General features: G+C 32.5%; 1 protein-coding gene across 1 annotated transcript in view; it reads right to left on the reverse strand.

Moving 5' to 3' along the window:
• The window catches only part of LOC135130324 (zinc finger protein ush), a 249,252-nt gene extending 234,490 nt beyond the window's left edge, over positions 1 to 14,762 (reverse strand). The window contains exon 1 of the mRNA XM_064057689.1: positions 14,726 to 14,762. Within this exon, the coding sequence (XP_063913759.1) occupies positions 14,726 to 14,747 (22 nt within the window). The 5' untranslated portion in view covers positions 14,748 to 14,762. The remainder of the gene's footprint in view (positions 1 to 14,725) is intronic.
• Positions 14,763 to 21,258: the final 6,496 nt, after the last annotated feature.

Below are 21,258 nucleotides of genomic sequence, written 5' to 3' on the forward strand. Positions count from 1 at the left end.
ATACAAATACTACGAAAAACGGGATGGAATCAGGATTAGCAATAAAACTACATTTAATTTTTATGTAACTTGTTCTGGTTCAACTTCGGTTATATCATTTTTTATGTATACTTAATAAATTAGCCATACGCAAATTTCAATGCTACTTAAATTCACATTTCAATACTTGATAACAATTTAATATGTCGATATATTATACCACTTCGATTGACAGCTGCCGCATACTTGGGATTTTTAAATACAAATTTAAGAAACCTACTAACAGATATTCCGTTGGTCATTCGTCAATTTATGTAGTATCTCCATGTTGGAGCTTCGGCATATTAAGTGCAAAAATGGTTTAAGCACAACTACTCAAAAAGGTGCCGTGGCCACCTCGTTCTCCTGATTCGAATCCATCTGATTTTTTTCTTGAGGGGTCCCATGAATTACTATACCCCAACCCAACCCCTGTCAGTACGGTCGAAGAAATCCGAAACGGATAAACCTTATACAACTTTTGTTGTTATTCTGCATTTATTAAAATTATTTTTAGAGTTTATTTATTGTATTTTATTTAATTATATTGTTTTGGGATAAATGTTTTATGTATTGCGTCGACAAGTTAGTTTTATTCACTGTTCTAGTATTTTCTGCAATAAGATTCACTCGACTAGTGTATCACAATATACCTTTTCTACTTCTGATACATTTTACAGTCTTTGCAAATAATTCGTCACCAAACACGACGTTTTTTGGGATTTTCTCTTTTAAAATAAGTAGTAAAACAGTAACGTTTTACTAAAAAACCATTACGACGTCATCAACAAAAAAAAAAACGTCACGTAAACACTGTAGATTTGTTTATTTCACATTTCTGCATACTTTCCTGGCAGTGATCCATTAGATTTTTATGTGGTACTTATTGCCTTGCCTAAAAGTTGGTGCTTGCGATTTTTGATCACCATTTGACAAAAAAAATTCAACATTTTGTCCTGGAGAATCTACATAACGGGGTCCTCTGACATTCAGTAAGAGTTTGTTTAATGTTGTAACTTAAATATGTACGTATCAGGGCGCTCCACTAGTACCCTTTCGACAGCGCTGCCGGTTCAAGGTCAGAAAACCACAAAGGACCATATTATATCAACGGAGACCAGAGTTGCGTTTGTCTGACACACCTCCAACCCCCACGCCGACTTAGGATTGTGCTTGACAGGACTTACATAATCCTATCTCCTATTGTACGAAATACACTAACGGTCACTACCGCCATTACGCCGAGCGACGCAATTCCTTCTATGACGCGCAGATCGCGCAGAGAGCCGCACTTCCACTCCACCCGTGACGACGAGAATACTACCTTAGCGATGCACGTATTCCCGCTCCGCGAAGCTGCATATTGCCTAAGGTAAAATTTATCTATTCATCTCAAAAATTTGTTAAAAACGTATGCATGTTAAAAATATACGTTTTTAGAATTATGTAAGTATTTATATATCTATAAATATCGAGCAAGCAACAAATTTAATCGTGTCATGCTTGAAATTCAATCCGTATGTCCTCTCTGAAATATTATGTTTAACGTTGTACCTAAAGTTACGTCATAGAAAAGTTTTTAACAAAGTAACCTTATTAAGAACACTATTGAAAATTAGTCAACAATTTGGAGGGATTAAGTTGAAAATAACAGAAGAAATTAACGACATAAACAATAATGCAGAGATTGCTCACTTACGCTTGCAACAAAATGCGCAATTTGTTCCACATTTAATTTTATTTATTTTACCAAATTAATTAATGTTGTACCAATTTTCCTTTTAACTTCACACATATTTCATTAAAAATTCTATTTAGTGATCGCCATTTACATTTGATATAGTTGACATTTATCAATGTGGTTTAATCACCGACATACTAAATCTTTCCAAGACTGACTCGATTACAAACTATGTTACTCGTCCGATATAATCTAAGTAACCTTTTAAGCTTTTCCTTAAAACACTACCATGTTCCGTTTTAAATTCACCATCCATAACTCTGCTTGAGACCTCACGTAAAATAGTTATAGTTTAAAAAAAAATAATAAAAAACACGACTTAGGCAGATTGACAGTAGACAGACAGATAGAAAGGATAAACTTATTTTTCGGAAAGCATTGCTTTTTACTTACCGAACGTAAGCTAGGTTCTAGAATATGAAAAGATAGATCGCCCGTTTCCGTATATCGTTTGTTGGAGATTTCATTGTAATCTTCGAGACTGTTGGTTTGGTTGTTGTCAGATTTTAGGTGTAGGCAATTTAAGAATATTGTGCCGGTGGTTAAACGCTATATAAAATTTGTCTGAAGATCCCTATGACAAGTTTCATGACGTCATCTCAAAATTTTGCGAAGTAGATCTCATTTAAAATTGGCAAAATAACATGCTTCTATATTTGTAATTTATTAATCCACTTCTAATAATCTTATGTGTATTATAGTATGACTTAGAAACCATGAAACTGGTAAATCGATTATCAGATATCATCTGCTGACTTTTTCCAAAAACTTCACCTCAAAATTATGCTAGGTAATTCTTATTTAAAATATGGAAAATAAAGTAGTCCAAGAGCTATAAGATTATATGACCATCATAAAAGTAATTGACCACAAATAAAAACCCCCTTTTTGTGGTTCGCGCTAAGCTTACCGGTTAGCAATAAATCTAATTCTAAATATTTCTTGCTTAGATTTAGATATTTAGTGAAAGCCACCCCTAAACGAACCGATAACAGCCGGTCGAGCTGTAGTGGACACGTTATTTACGACCCTAAAACCTTTTCTATTATAAACAACTTAACTACAATGGGATAATTTTATGATGGCCATATAACATTATAGCTCTTGGGCTACTATAATATGCTTCTACATGTTAGGTTTTTCGAAATAAATTCAAAAGCGTTCAACAAAATTGTATAATTTCACTTAGAAACGACAAAACCGATTGCTAAATATGGAAATAGCTAATCTAGTACCTAGAATGAATTAATTTTATGAATTAATCAATATTAATTCATGTGAACTTCCTAAAATTCTGGAAACAGTACATTTTTTTTTTATTTTAATGTATAGGCGTTTTCTATAGAGCGTTATTACAAAAATATAAAATGATTGGACTCGTTTTACTACTCTTTAAGAGTGAGCGAAGTTCTATCTAAATAACTTTAGATCAATTTTTTACTTATTAAAAAATTATTCGTTTGCGAGTTCTAGTGACTTCCGATTGAACGTGGTGGTGTTAAATTTAATACAACATTTATTTCAGAATTAACTTGGAATAAAATACACAATAATATATAAAAGGCAACCACAATAATTGTATAAATTAATGGCCAAGCTCCATAAATGTTTTGGCATGAACATCTTCAAACATCTGAGTAACTTCCATTCTTTCTTTTGCCACTTCTTCAAGTATTTTGTATAAGCTTGAATTGGATTTAAAGCAATTTCTGAAAATTCTCCGATCCAGTTTGTATACTTCGCAAATTTCAACAGCCACAATGTTAGCTGTTCTCCTTTTATCTTTAAATACTAAAGATATCTCCCCAAAGTAAGCACCGTCTTGCAAATGACACACCTCTTTTCCGGATGGGGTCCAAACACCTACTGTGCCGCTGGCCAAAAAATACATGCAGTCGCCCACGGATCCGGCTTTAATGATAATATCATTAGCTAAATATATTTCAGCTTTCATATTAAGAACAACTTGCTCCAAAAGCTGTTGCGGTAAATGAGCTAATAATGACACGTTTTGTACCAATTTACTGCATACATTCAGATTGATTTCTCCTTTCAATTTTTCTGAAAGCAAACCGGTGATACCTCGTTCTTTGAAAAATTTCTTGTTGTATTTGTAATCATAAAACTGAAGCAATCTAGTCTGCATCGAAATAGGAAGTTGTTTCTGACTCATGTATGCCTGTACTTGACTGATGGTTTCAAAATATTTTATCTCCAAAGATCTCTGTCTAAGAAGATAGTTCAGAATAAGAACCGTGATGTAAAAGACGTAGACTTTCCCAAAGATAAAAGTTATTATTGCCACCAGTTTTTCTTCCCAAGCTTCTAGTTTCATTTCTTCAAAACTTATGCAGAAAAGGCTGCCTGCAGCTCGATAAACGCACGCAATGTACCTCGAGACGAAGTTGACTTCCGGAAGGTCGGCTCTTTCTATCCAAGATTCAGCTACTAGTTCTCCGTAAGCAAAAAAGCGTATCTGAGGGATCATGTACTGGACACAAGCAAACCAGTGAAATACCAGATAATTAACCACCACGTTTTTAAAAATTTGAATGGAAATTCTTCTCAATCTAAAAATTTCCAAAGTTCTAGACATGTAATAATACAGAGTTGGAAGCCTAATTATCCTTAGAAAACCCATAGTGTTGATCATCCTTTGGTAAGTATCATTAGTTATAAAAAAATCCATAGGAAAAGTTGCCAAGAGGTCAGTAATGAAGTAAATGCTCATAACGTAATGCTTGGCTATCTTCAAAGAATCCATAACAACTTTCCGTTTCTTTTTCACGCAGTATCCGGTGAAAAATGTTATGATGATATCGATAAAACCAATAAGACGCAATGTAAAACCGAAGTAATCGTCCTCCGTTGTTCCTGAGTAGGTCTCTTCCAACAAAACACCACGCTGGCTTTCTGGGCTGATTATATCAAAAGCGGCATCAGCAGGCATGTAGAAGAGAATAATAAGCCATGCAAGCGACATCCATATTTCGTAATATGCTCGAAAGTCACTAAATGGATGAATTACGATACTTTTGGTCACCACATGCTCTTTTCTTGCACGAAAAATTTCAGCTTTGCTTCTAAAATACTCGTAACTCTGAGGGTTGTATTCGGAGATGAGCGTACTTCTCTTCAACAGTCGCCGAAAACGTTGAAACCACGTTGCCTTCCTCTTCAAAGCAGGCAGATAACTCATGGACCCATCGTGCCGAATGGCACATTTATGTGTTTCGCCTTCAAATGATTTGTGAAAGTTGCAAAAGAAAGGCATTTTTTTCACAGCAAAAATTACTGAATCGGTGACAACTAACTTTCAATATATTTAGCAGTTGTTTTCGCGTATCTTGATAAATTGATTTAACAAAATTTCATTACAGCACCGTTGAATTTTAAGTTGAATTGATCGATTACGTGAATCATTATGCTGCAATTAAATATTTACTTTCAACAAAATCGATATCGTATATCGAAAAAAATTAAGGAAAGCATACACACCGCTACTATAAATTTGGTAGATTATAAAATTGAGAATATCATAGTAGTCGGTTTTTCTAAACAAAATAGTAGGAGTACTATTTAAAAAATCAACGACGGAAGTTAATAATTTGTTGAAAGAGTTTCAAATTTTTACATCCCAAACCTAAAATAAAGAAATATTGCGACACAGTTATTTTGACGAATACAGGCGAACACAAAAACACTGATTTGTGTAATATCCATTCACCATTTTTTCGATGTAAAGTAGGCAGTGATACTTTTCTTCATCAATTTATCCAAACGGATTGGATGGTTTATTTTTTTTATGACACTTACCTACTTCCAGTTAGTTTTACCAGTTTTATGCTTCATTTACATTTACACACTGTTTAATTAAATAAAAAAAAAATTGGTCTAAAATTACTTCGACAGAACTTCCCTCGTCCATAAAGTACAGCTTGTCAAATCCAGCTCGTTCGAAAAATTAAAAGATTTGATTTTGCGAATTTTATTGTTTTTTATGGCAACCATTAGAAGCTAAAACGAAAATATGTCTCTAATGTTTGAGTAAAGGTAAAGAAACATGCTCACCGTTTGTTGCAAGTGAGTTTTTCTGTCACAAAATTTTGTGTTGATGTCATCCCCATTTTTGTACGGACGCAAGTTTGAATAGATGCATTGTAATACTAATAAAAAAATATTGCATTATTGACATTCTTGAATCGTGATTTATAATCAATAAAATAACGAAACAATTTAATCACCTCTGCCGTATGTAATAGCAGCGATGCGACTGAAGACTGAACGGAAAATTATTTATGGTACTCGTAACTATAGACAAATAGCGATAACACTTATCAACTTGTAGACGTGAGAGTAAAACAGAAACTAAACTAACAGATGCTTTTTACGAATTGTAATAACCGGATCACAGTGCCGACGGTCCAGCCATTTTTATTGCTCTAACTTCCGCTTATTGAATAAAACACTACATTTTATTTTGATTTTCGATGTTGTAATTCACATTTGGTTAATTATAACTTGTCTAGAGGCTCAGCATCCCCTAGCCTCCCCCTAAAGTACTTAGGTTATCCTCGATAAGAAAAACAACTTGAAATTGTTTATGTTTATACATCGGAAGAATGTCACGTAGAACTTAGTTTGATTTGAATGAGTTCGTCTCCTCAAAACAGAGGACAAAATTACTAAGTAGTAAGCTACAATCGACAAAATGTTCTGAATATCATTATTATAATTCTTATTAAATATATAAAGACGTTTGTATTTTCACATTTTTGGGAAAATGGGGTGACTCGTTCTTAATTTGAACAATAAAAAAATTGGAAAATTGAGTAATCGAAAAACTAAAAAATTGGTCTAAAGAGTTTAGACAGTACTTCCCTCGCTGTCGGAAACTTGACGACTGCATGCCTATTGTGTTTTTTTTCTCATTACATTTTTGTAGTGGGAATTTAAAAAAAAATTGCGATGACGTCATCAACATTTTTGCAAGGACACGTATATCAGTTGGGATAGATGTAGTGTAATACTAAGAATAAAATTATTATATTCTCAAATTTTCGGGAAAATGAATTGGGTCGTTTGAATATTGATTTGTAATAATCAATAAAATAACGAAACAATTTACTCACGTAAACCTACGTATCAGAGGCAACTGAAAATCGTGTATGTATAAACATTCTTAATTTAAGATGACAGGCGTAACAGCATACATGATAGCCAAACAGAGAAACTGTAAACAAAACGACCGTCGGTTTTATTGCTTCGACTTCCGCTTATTATATAAAACATTGGGTTTTATTTTAATTCTTGACGGTGAAATTCACAATTGGTTGATTATAAACATGTCTATTTCACATTCGCGGAATCAAGTGAACGCATAAAACAAATGCAGGTCTGTAATGTTAAAGTCGATGTAAATAAGCGTGCTACCCTTATGTTTCAACCGAGTTTTTCCTTTAACAAATTTTGTGTCTACCAAATTGGGTTGGTTGGGGTGTAATACTAATAATAAGTGTTGCCTTTAATTTAATCAATAAAATAAATTGACTTCATTAATTTTTTTGAACCACCTCTTAAGAAAATCTAAAAAATATGAATGGAATGATAAATCACAAGTACAAACCCATCATATTTTTTGCATTTTAGATAGGATTTATTCAGCAAAATTTAAGGGTGACGTCATCAATTTTTTTAGGAGGGATGAACAAATACATTTTGAACAAAAGTTTACCATGCTTATAATAACTTTAAAATATTCCCAAGATTTCAAAGCATTCGGTTTTGTAATTCCTGATTAAATCGATAAAATAAATTCACGCCTTCATTAATTTTTTTGAGTCACCCTGCATATGCAAATCCAAAAATATGAATGGAATGATAAATCACAAGTACAGACTCATCATATTTTGTACATTTTAGATACGATTTATTCGGCAAACTTTTGAGCTGACGTCATCAGTTTTTTGTAGAAGACAACCAAATATATTTTGACTAAAAATTTATTATGCTCTTTATAACCTTAAAACATCTGCAAGATTTCAAAGCATTCGGTTTTGTAGTTCCTGATTAAATCAATAAAATAAATTTACGCATTCATTAATTTTTTTGAGTCACCCTGTATATGCAAATCGAAAAAATTTGAATGGAATGATAAATCACAAGAAGAGACTCACCATATTTTGTACATTTTAGATAGGATTTATTCAGCAAAATTTTGTGGTGACATCATAAATTTTTTAGGGGGGATGACCAAATACGTTTTGATCAAAAATTTACCATGCTTATGATAATTTTAAAATATCTTCAAGATTTCGAAGCATTCGGTTTTGTAGTTCCTGAGTAAATCAGTAAAATAAATTTACGCTTTCATTTATTTTCTTGAATCACCCTGTATATGCAAATCCAAAAAATATGAATGGAGTGATAGATCACAAGTACAGACTCATCATATTTTGTACATTTTAGATATGATTTATTAGGCAAATTTTCGAGCTGACGTCATCAAGTTTTTGGAGGGGATAAGCAAATATATTTTGACTAAACATTTATTATGCCCTTTATAATCTTAAAACATCTGCAAGATGTCAGAGCATTCCGTTTTGTAGTTCCTGATTAAATCAATAAAATATATTTACGCATTCATTAATTTTTTTGAGTCACTCTGTATATGCAAATCCAAAAAATATGAATGGAGTGATAAATGACAAGTACAGGCTCATCATATTTTGTGCATTTTAGATATGATTTATTCGGCAAACTTTCGAGCTGACGTCATCAAGTTTTTGGAGGGGATAAGTAAATATATTTTGACTAAACATTTATTATGCTCTTTATGACCTTAAAACATCTGCAAGATTTCAGAGCATTCGGTTTTGTAGTTCCTGATTAAATCAATAAAATATATTTACGCATTCATTAATTTTTTTGAGTCACCCTGTATATGCAAATCCAAAAAATATGAATGGAGTGATAGATCACAAGTACAGACTCATCATATTTTGTACATTTTAGATATGATTTATTCCACAAACTTTTGAGCTGACGTCATCAAGTTTTTGGAGGGTATAAGCAAATATTTTTTGACTAAAGATTTATGATGCTCTTTATAGCCTTAAAACATCTGCAACATTTCAAAGCATTCTGGTTAGCAGATTAAAAATTAAATTTCAAAATGTTGTTTTATAATTTTGATTTTTTTTCCAAAAATCTGGGCGTTTCGGGTAAAAAGTCGATTCAGAGTTGTAAACTACATGTGTAGGACTATGTTATTTTATACAATTGAAAACCCATTTACTATGTACAATTTTGAAGTGACGTCATCGCATTAGTGGTGGGGATGATTAGACAAATTTTGGTTAGCGTTTTACCATCTACATGATATTCTTAATATAAGTACAAAATTTCACAACAATCGGTCGAGTACTTTCGGAGATTATCTGTCTAATAAAAATCCGGGACAACAGACGGACAGACGGACGGACAGACGGACGGACAGACAGACGGAAATGGGAGACCTATTTCTTCGTCTTCTAGGGGTCATGAAAGATCGAGAAAACGTAAAAGTAGAGAGTCGGCCGACGGACTCGATTACAATACTTCCTTTGCTTACGCTCGGGAAGTAAAAATATGAATGCTATGATGAATCACAAGTAAAAACTCATCATATTTTGCACATTTTGACTAGAATTTAGTCGGTAAAATTTTGAGATAACGTCATCAATTTTTTGGAGGGAATAAACAGATTTATTTTGATTAACAATTTACCATGCTTACGTCTGTAAGATTTCAACGCATTCAGTTTTGCAATTCTTGATTTATTCAATAAAATTAATTGACTGATTTTTTTATTTTTTGAGTCACCTTGTATAAGCAAATCTAAAAAATATGAATTGCAAGTATAGTGTGATCATATTTTGCACATTTTAGATCTAGTTTCTAAAACAAGCTCTAAGATTTTGTTATACAATTATTTTTTTCTTCAAACGTCAGAAATACGGATCATTGCATACCTCAATTGATAAATACAAAGTCCCACTTCACTGCCTTGACAGGAAAAAAAATTTCTGCTTAGGCTGCAAAAATTTTTTGCTGCCGCTGAATCAACCAATGAAATTTAAGCCTAGCCGTCTTATGTGTTGATGTTGATGTTCTCACTGTTACTAGTGTTTTGTGCTGCCAATGTCAATCACAGACAACTGTCATATGTCATTTGTTACAATTCAGTCGGTCAGAGCCCAGAGCCGAAGATTCGAATTATAACTGTTACCTAAATTAACCAATCATCATGCGCAATCAAGAAGTCTTATAATAATATAAAAAGGTAAAATTTTACAAAGGGCACTTCACGATTTCGCACAAACTGTTTGCACACAACTCTTCTACAGCACCCCCTGAACACGTTCCTCACCTTCAAATGTTGTAGAAATCCTTACTTTTGCCACAAAAAAATTGTTAAATTTCCCACTTTTCAATGGGAAGCCGTTTCCAACATAACCTAACTTTTTATAGTCAACAACACGCGTACATGTAACGTCGGGTATTTAGTGAAGGCAGGGCGCTTCGCGCCCTGCGCCCCATTGCATACATACTCCTAAACGTGGCACTTCTTGCTCCGTGGATCATTGTCGTTGGAATTCGTGCGAATTCAACTATGTGTGTAGTTGGTTGCCTACATGTGGCGCAACTAATAGGGTGCAAATCATAGGGCGAAAGGGGCGAACACTAAATATTTTTTTGTGACACAAAGAAGCATTTCCACAACTTTTGAAGGTAAGGAACGTGATCAGGGGGTGATGTACAAGAGTTTTGCACAAACAGTTTGTGTGAAATCGTGAAGTGCCCTTTGTAAAATTTCACCGAAGTAACAACATTTAAAATATTGTAAAATGATAGTATTTCTAGGAGTACGTGATGGAATCAAAGGTATTTTGATTGCTAGAACTTGTCCTCTACAGATTTTAAAGGTGGCATATTTAGGTGAAGGTTGTTTTAAATAGCTGGAATTGGAATATTAAACAAGAAGAAAAGGCCTCTCGGTGAGTAAATTTGCCACTGACCTATTTTCACATCAAAGTGAAAAACTATATCGATACTGAAAGAAAAAAATCACACAGTTATAGAGTATAGTGACTCCAATTTTTCTGCCTAGGCTGTTTTCGCATTTTTTCTGCCGGTCATCAGCGGCAGAAAAAGTGAGGGGTAGGTACCTACCTGTTTGGTGATTATGATTTATGATCAAGTGTCTGAATGTTTTAGACCTTAGAATACAAGTTGGTTATCGTATTAGTGCTTTAAGAATCAGTTCTAAGTGATTTTTGTCACAATTTCATAGATTTCAACATTTTCATGTCCAATAAATTGGATCCAGTTTCACGTTTGAAGAAAAAATAGCATGTTTTATACGGAGAAAAATGACTTTTCGTGGCTCATCTGTAATTGCCGGCCTCGCGCGCTCGGCCGTCAAACGTACAGATTCGCCACGAAAAGTCTCATTTTTGCTCCTTATAAAACAATATACTATTTTTTTGCCAAAACCTACATGTGAAGGTCAAAAATAAAGCTAGACTAATAAACCACAAGTAATGATCATACTATTTTGCAAATTTAAAGAAGAATTTACTCAGAAAAATTTTGTGGTGATGTCATAAATTGCTGGGTGGGGTGGACAGTATTGAGTTCTGTCATATACACGACATTATTAAAACATACTTATGTGAAACTTCACAACAATCAGTTCAATAATTTGGGAAATTATTTGTTTACTTCAAATGTTAAACTTAAAACCTTTGACACAAAAACAACGAACCCTTACAGATAAAATGAAACGGTCCAAGAACCATCGCCACCTTCGCGCGAACCAGCTGATTCTAACATCATGTGTCATGAGCTGATGATCTTGAAATGCTTGAAGAAATTATCATCAAACATAGCTAAGAATCATCATGGTTAAACCAGCTTTCAAAAAAAAAACCGCATTGAAATCGGTTCATTCATTTAGGAGCTACGATACCACAAACAGACACATAACGTTATTATAATATTTCTCTTTTCGTGTCGGGGGTTAAAAATCGGCAACAGACGACAGACAGATTTATCTAGTAAAATTTTGAGATATCGTTATCACATTTTTGGTGGTGAATAACATAAAAATCTCTAATAAAGTCGTCAATAGACGACAGACGGCAGACGACAGACGTAAACGGAACTTTTCATTTAGAAATTATAGCAATAATATTCCACTATGATTTGGGAAATGACATTAAATTCATAAAGCTACAATACAATTTAGTCAAAATACCGTGGCGGCCAAAATAAAGTAGGACACTTTTCTTTCCCCAGTCAACTTTCAAATTTTTATTGACGTTTAAATGTCATTTTCAATGAATACCTATTCAATTGATTCCAGTTTACCCAACTAATTTTTTTGAATAAATCCTTTCAAGAGGCGTCCTTCTTTATTTTGGTCTCCACTGTACCTACTTTAGTTATAGAGAATGAATTTCCATTTCATAGACGTCTGTGTGCAAGATAACAGAAAAGTAGGAAATACAAAATCACTACATTTTGACAAAATTATTTAATTTTTGCTTTCAATGTTGGTGTAAAATATATAATATATGGAATGTAACAAATTCTAAGCTCATAAGTTTTTTGAATATTTTTTGGGTCAAAATTTTCTGGAGATTTATACAGCCTGTTATTGAAAGGTACGTACAAAATAAAGTCGGCAATTGGTCTGGAAGTATGGGTGCTAAAAGTTAAAAAAAGTTCAGGTAAAAGTGTTCTCCTTTTACAGATAAAAATTATTAAAATTTATGTCCAAATTCGTTGTACGCCTCTGATAAAAAGATCATCTTTCGTTTCTATAGCAACATTTAGTCTTGAGAAAAGTTTGATTGTTACAGTTGCTAGGATTTACTAAAATAGATTTATTTTACCTATTTATCCTTCAGTAGGGTCTAAAAAGGTTGGATAAGGGTTAATCTTCCCCTTATAATTTTGATAACACAAAATAAGTTTTTCCGACTTCTTAGACTTCGCGAAGAACTGTCCATTTTGTTGTACGTACTTTTCAATAACATCCTGTATATTATAAGCTATATTAGATGTAGGTTTACCCACAGGTCAATGTGGTAACAATTTAGGTTAACACCACAGTGTTATTTTTACAGGATCTTATATCATACGTCAAGTGTATGCTCAAATACACATCAAATCTGTCATTGGTGTCATTCTATTGTGAGACTTAAATGTAGTGGTTAAAGCTTCACAATTTTGATAAATTAAGTAGAAGCTATTGTGCAACTTTAGAATAGCTGTGTTATTTTATTACACAGAATGTAGGATACGGTTCCAGAGAATATAGTGAAAATGAAAAATGCGGAGATCTGTTAAAAATTGTGCCTATTGATTAAATACATATGTACTTATTATATAGGTATGTATTTAATCAATGTTATGCCGTAAAATCTTCCTGTACCAAAATGATGTTTTGTTGGTTGCATAACGCAATGATCGAATGTGATCGAATAGTTTCTTATTTACAGTCCCCACAATATGAATATAAGGTATAGACATTCTGTGATAACTGCGGTAGCACCGTGAACGTAACTTATACCTCTACAACAAAATATTTACAATATTCTAGTAAAACGTTGAAAAGAAACAGAAAGTTTTATTTATTTCAAGAAAAATAGATTGCCTTGTATTAGTTGTAATATGGTTTATGCGAATGTTTAAATTTTATTTAATTCCAAGTTTTATTTCGTTATTTTGAATTAATTGTATCTGTAATGCTAGTAATGACATCCGACTGATGAATCATGATATAGAAATAAAATTATTTTGTAGAAACCTGTAATGTGACACGATTTTACATAAAGATGGCGACACACATTCGAATAGAATTATTCAAATATGTCCATTTAAAAACACGATGTTTATCAAAACTCGTGGAAATTCCTACTCAATTTATTCATTGTTTATAAAGACAAACTTTGCTCTTTCATTGTAGACAATTTAAACTTTAAATAATGTGTTTTTAACTTGTCTACACGCTATACACATTCACACGTCACACATTAAGCAACGATTATTATTTATTAAATTAAACACTGATGAGTAGGTACATATCTACTCGTCAAGCTAAAGTATCTGGATATGAAGTTTTTTACACAGAGCTTCCCTCACTCGTGAGGCACAAACAGTATTTAGCTAGCCAAGTTTCAAGTTACTTGGATCAGTTCTAAGATACTCTGCGGGTTTTTTTATGACAATCCTGTATATGTATACCGATGAAAATAGTACTACCTACATAATTAATTGATTAATCTAATTTATAGCCAAGAACCCATTTACCCTTCGGTATAAGAAAGATATACCTATGATAGGTAAATAAAGGATCTTGTTAATAAATTTTGTAATGACGTCATCAACATTTTAGTAGGGGCAAGTATATCAGTTTTGATACCTTCTGTACATATAATAATATTAATAATTACAATATGTTCGCAAAATTTCTGGGAAAAACTATAAAAGGCCTTTTTTAATTTAAACAGTAGATAAAATTAATAGCATCTTCATTGAGTATTTTATTGGGTTGTTTCACAGACCTCGTGGATTTTTGATATTTTTGGGAATCCTAGTGTTAATCAAGGAATAAATGAATAATGTATTTCGGGTTTCGCTATCTAGAAATCACATTCGCCATTTAGGCCGAATCAATCTGTATAATAAAAACGTAGGTGCGTAACAAACAAATTAATAAACCGTGAATACAAAAGCATTATTTTACACACTGTAAATAAGATTGACTTAAAAACAAAATTTTGAAATTACCTCAACAATTTTTGAGTGGGCTTACGGTTGGAATTTAAAGATAAAGTATTTGGTTTCATATTTTATTGGATTTTTTTATAAAACGAATTTTATTTAGCAAAAATGTTAATTTCAGAATCTGGATACCTGTGTGATTACGACGTACCATCAGGAAGACATGCGAACATCGAGAAACTATACGGGACACCGTTTTTTGTTAACCGCACCTTATAAAACGCATTAAAAAAATACATATCTGTAGCTGAAAAAACTACATAAGTAATAGAATATCGACAATAATTTATTTTTAGATGTATGTACTATAAATAATTACATGTGGCGATTAAAAACCACACAATATGAGATTAAAACCGGTTCTACAAAATAGTTTTATATTAGACCCATTTCTATCAAGCTCGTGACACTGACACACAACGGAATCTACAACAAAATCCTTCCAAATAGTTAGAAAAATTTTAAAATATTGTTAATCTAAGAAACAGTATACCGTCGAGGTAAAAATACAAAATTTCCGATATTACACATATTATTTATTAAAATATGATAATTGGGTAAACCTGATGCTGCAGAGTTAATTAGCGATAGTTCGTTGTGCGCAATATATTTTAGCTGTCAATGTCACTCCTTAAAAAGTTGTCTCTTGTAGCTCTAACGACCAAAAATTGCTAACGAGGCTACATTTCAAGATAATAAAGAGCAATCATCTCAAATTTCATTCAGTGTGTTTTCTCAATAATAATACGTTGCCAGGTGCACTGGAAGGTCATAGCGTCACTTGTGATATACTGATTGTGGACACAATTTAATTAGAATTCTGAAACAACCAATAATGAAGACAATATAAATATACCTATGATGTTATTAATTATTATAATAATAATAATCTCAGCATGCACTTTGTCGAGTGCGTCAGTAAATTAATGCATCAATAATGACTATATAACATATGATCAACAAAAATTGGCTTCTAGTTGGCGTTGGGTTTTTAACTAAATATCTTTTTGATCCTCCGTTGTAAGTATAGTTAATAGACGATGGTAGACAGCACTTTCTTTATGAATTGTCTGTCTGAATTATGAAATAGTAATGTACCCTGCCTTCGCTAGTATCCAGCCTTGGCCCACAGTTTTGTGCCTGTGGTATTTCACTAATAAACTCAATAACTAACAAAAATCTCGTTTATACACAAAAAAACGTATTATAAAATACCTGTTAAGTTGACTAAGTTCTTACAAATTTTGTGTGTAAATTACAAAACATTACATACAATGGAGCGACTTTTGTACCGAAATTCCCAATACATCATGAAGCCATGACTTTAGTAACCCTGCTTGTTGTACTTTGAAACTAAATTTAAAATGCTAAAAACACACGCTGCGTCACAGCTGCCTGCGTGTTACTTTAAGTTCTAAAATCAGTGCTAGTTAGTCGTTAACACCATTTTGTCAAATAACTTTAGGTTATCTCATGACATAAGCATAGGATTTCATGTTCAAAAATGGCAATATTTTGTTATATTACCAATATTACCTTAGTAATTAGAAAGAAATTTAAAATTCCTAAACTATTAATACTGTTGTATGTAGTAAAGATTTCCTATTATCATGATTATTGTCATCAAATTAAAATTCTGCAAAGATAGTCGTGTCTTACGACTTTGTACGATTGTACGTTTACATTTATTATAATTATAAATTAATTATGATTTTATTATAATTTATTATGGAAAGTACAGAGAATGTAAAGTAATTTAACTATTAATTGCAATTCACCATCATGTGTTTTTACAGAAAAATAAATGAGTCGTGGAAACTTATTAAGATATTAAGTAATTACTCTGGAATGCTAAACAACCATTGAAATGAGTTGTACTGACAAGTCCAAAGGAGGTCGAAACAACAATCTGCAACTTTTAATTAAAATGTTGGAGTGAAGTTTTGTTTGTAAATAATTAATAGTACCTAATTACACACATGACGATTGATGATTTGTACAAAATTCGACACCAGTATATCAGTTGTTACAATTGTTTCTATTTTTTCCCAAACAAAACGTAATTCAATAAAAACAACACAAACATGTTATTATTTTTGTCGAAAATAGCACGGGATTACTCAGTTCTATACAAGCTTCGACCTTCGATTTCGCGCCGTATTCACGTTTATTGTTATTCTTCTGTAGAGTATAAATAAATATTGTAGAATGCACTAAAAACATTGCAAATTAGTTTTAGTTTAATTGTTAACCTTTATTTGGGATGAATACTTAAACAAATATATAGCTACCATAAAGAAGATAATGAAACTTAAGGTAGACATTTCAAACTTTGAAGAATAAATAATTTACTAATAAATAATAATACTCGACTTGAAGGCTGAGAAACTTTCAGTTATTTCGGGGAATGCCCGCCAGTTGAATTAAACTGATTCTATCTGTAGCGGCTTTCGCATTTCTATTCCTATTTTTTTTCATTTATAAATTGGTCACGTCATATATGTCAGAAGAGATTACCGTATTCTCTTCATTAATTTATTCGAGAAGGAAATACTTTCTTCATCCTGTGTGACAATTCGGCTACAGTAGGATCTGAGATTTGATTTCCTGTCATTTCTCTCATTTCAAATTTCTCCTGAAATAAAAATCAACCCAAAACCCCTTGTAAGATGAAGTGACAGAAAAACTAATAGCATTCATACTTTTTGAGCTTAGCGGCTCACATGTCTATGATGAGTAATCAAAAAATCAAAAACAAATTGTCTTTAATATCAAAATTTTATTTTACCAAAAAACTTTAGATGTCAAAGATGCTAAATTTCCTCAGCCGCAATTTCAAGATGTCTCGATTGTTTTTTATTATCCTGCATTAAAATTAAGAATTAATAAAATTTGTACATATATTCCACATTCGATTTTGTGTCAAAACATATTCAGTTTTCATTATTCTAGTGATATCGTACATATAGTAAAACGCTATTCAAAATTTGGGTAATCGTCTCCACCAATAATATAATGCCCTCAAATTTTTTGTATAGTAAATGTTATTTGAATTTCATTGAATAACATATACACTTGAAGTTTATGAATCTGTATTCAATATTAACAAAAAAAAAAAGAAAAAATCTAAAGTGTAAAACGACATTTTACAATTAAATTTTGAAACTGCAAAACTGAATGCTCTGAAATGTTAACAAACATTATGAGATTATTCAACTGCTCACCCCAGAGAATTTGGGAATACAGTATTATTATTAGTATACAGTGTTGGGCAGTAGCTAGATACTTGTATCTAAATAAAGTATATAGATACATTTTTGGGTATCTAGTATCTGTATCTAGATAAAATCGAATTTAAGTACAAAATATCTGTATCTAGATACAAAATTTTTTCAGTAGTTATACTAGTAGTAATTTTTGATACTTCATGTTGGTGATTTTGGTCACATAAACAAAAGTAGAGGTAAGAGGTCCACTAATAGTGTTCTATCACGGAAATTTTCATATTTTAAATACCTACCATCATTTTCTACATTGTAGCTTTCAGCACTTATACATCTTTAAATATAATCCTGAGGTGTAATAAATCTAGGCCATGGTAAGATGGTATTTTAAAAACCATAGACCACAAATCACTATTCACTACTTTTTATGCTTGTCGGGGCAATGCATTTTATCTGTGTACCTGAGCAACCCGGGTGCGGTAGGCTGGCTGGTTGTATTTGTGTTATTAAATAAGAGTAATTTTAATAGTAAAAATATTCGTTTAAGGTATGTTATTATTTTTAGAAAATAATAATTGCGTCTTACATAATGATTACTTTTTTCAATTACCACAAATTTTTTGTATCTTTATTTTTCAGACAAATGTAGCATCTTTTCCTGTTGCCACATGTGTCATTTCTTCACTTTTTTATTGTTGGATCTAACGCGAGGCGAGCTTGGCAGGTCCGTTTTGCCCTAGAATGTGCCCATTATGTTTAAGTGTAAATCTTGGGCAATAAAATTAATATTTTTACAACCCTCCGTAGAATAATTTATCGTGATATATTCTCAGAAATCGTGAAACGAGATTAAAATAAAATGAGTTTCAACAAAAATATAAAAATTTAAAGTTGCACTCTAGTGATTCCGGCCTGTCAGGCAGCCTTTGATCCTAAAAGAGGTTTAAATACCTTTCTAAGAAATTGTACTTATTTTGCCTTAAACGGAACCAGCAATTCTTCCTAAAATGTATATACCTGCCGCACCGGGATAGACGATTACCGGACATGGTCATAAAAACATCGTAAGCCGATATTGAAGAATAATAATTTATGACAGGTTGCCGACAACAGACCTTCAGCACAGAATAATAATTTCCCGTATTCTTTTAAAATATTAATTTTAATGCGGGAGATAATTTATTAGATATACTCAAACACAATTTGGACACTGTAGTATGGGAAAATAAACAAAAAAAAAATTATTTAAGCGTAGGTACGTTTTAAATATTGCACAATTTGCGACACATCAAACAGGGAAAAAAGAAAAGAGTTTTCAATCTTGATTAACTATATGCTACAGTAAAATGTTTATTTTTTAAATTTAATACCACAATCCCTTCTTCTGCACCTGTGTTTAGTAGCGGAAACCAAATTCTGACACCAAGAAGAAATAATTTAGGTGATAATACGTTCGAAATGTTGTTAATTTAAAAAAAATCATTAAACAATACATAAAAAATACATAAACATGTTTTCAGTTATTTTATTCGCCAAAGCTTCAAAAAGTATCTGTTTTCTTGTAACTGTATCTAGATACTTTTATCTTCCATATATCTATATCTGTATCTAGATACTTTTAAAAGTATCTGTCCCCAACACTGTTAGTATAACAATGCCCATCCAAATTGATATACGTACCCCTGCTAAAATATTGATGACATCATCACAAAATTTTGTAGCAGTTTACAGTGACTTTAATTCTACACACATAGGAGTCATCATAAAAAATAATAAATTCGCAAAATTATCATTTTTGGAAAAAGGATATGATGTGTACTGTACTTCAGAAGCGAAGAAAGTTATGTTTAAGTAATTTTAAAAATAAAGCTAAAAGAGAGTAACAACAACTAAATCAAAGCATTATTTTAACATCAGGTACTTAAAGAATAATAAATAGCGAGCAGTTATGTTTACAGTTTGACAATCGTTCTTCAGAAATTAATCATTTAAGTAGTAGCCGACCTCACATTTTTGAAGTAAAAATACTTACAGGTCTTCCATTTTTTTTTTTGCTTCATTAATTACATAATAATATACCAACTCAGTTCATCATTAAAAAGTGAAAAAAAAATCCTTCACTAGATGAGCTTAAAAAGTGTATACTTGAAAAAAAATTGATAGTCACTTCCGGAGAAACTTGATATGTGGTTACAATTTTTCTGTGTATTAGAATAGGGTAGATTTTTAGGTTGTTTAACGCGATGTGCACAAGTCATTTTGTATTGTTAGTCCAGGGATAAATGAAACTTAATAACAAGGCCAACATTTTTCTACAATATAATTATGATGTACCTACGAATAATTCATAATTCAAACATTTGCACTGCATCGCTTAACAAATGTTGTTCAGTCTAATATTAGTTTTTTGCAATTACAGATTTTGGGAAATAAAAATAACACGCAAATGGAGAATTTACCTTCAAATGAGGCATTTTCCATGGCTGATATGAGTCTTACCTTGCGCTCGTTGTGAAATAATGGTCTGTGAACAAACACAGACATATAAACAACGTTTTTGTCATGCTTTTAGTAAATAAGATAAAGCCGAGAAAATTAATATCGTGTAATAGTTGTCATGAAGTCCTGCGTGTTCGCTCTGGAAACTTTCATAAAGTAAATAAAAAAGAGGTACAGCTATTTATTCAATTTGAGTCGATATTTATATACTTAATTAAACAATTTCTAATCGCCTACGGTGATACTCAATAATTAAATTGTTGCAACGATTTAACTGCAAATATTAACAAAAAAATGTACAATGAACACGCACTCAACGTGCATCAAAGCATGATGAACGATGAATCGCCGAAAACAATCAGAGCTTTTAATAAGTTAGTAATGTCGCACATGTCAAGGATACGAATATTTGAGTACCGTTTTATCAAAACCAGATTCGCGTGTAGTTCCAAATTTCATTACAGCCACGTCAAAAAAGTATGATGGTCATAAAGGAGCGTCTTTGCCGCCCAGTGACCCCAAAACACGCCCGCCGACGCGCTGACAAAATTCTCTTTTATGGGGCGTTCGACCAACTCACTCCCAATCCCGAAAGCCCTCAAAGAACGATAAAAAAAGCTCTCCCTCTCCAGTGCCTTTACGTTTTGCGTATTTTAAAAATACCAGCGCCCACCCGCAGCTGTAACGCAATGTTGTCATCGATCGCTCAACGCAAGACACGCTGGGGCTTGCCTGTGACGTAGAAACGGTGAGACACGCTTTCGTGACGTAAGCATCACGGCCGTGGCCGCGGATATCAGCCGGGTAGCACGTGAACGTCACGCTCGTGATCACGCGTTCCATGCATGATCACTCGACGTTGATTGGACGAGAGCGACGAGCCCCCGCTTCTCATTGGCTGGTTTGGCTCTTCAGCGCCAAACACACCCCAAAAGCTCATGC

Source organism: Zophobas morio, unplaced genomic scaffold (assembly GCF_036711695.1).
Source record: "Zophobas morio isolate AGI-343-1 ecotype UQ-CSIRO unplaced genomic scaffold, CSIRO_AGI_Zmor_V1 ptg000017l, whole genome shotgun sequence".
Taxonomy (NCBI): domain Eukaryota; kingdom Metazoa; phylum Arthropoda; class Insecta; order Coleoptera; family Tenebrionidae; genus Zophobas; species Zophobas morio.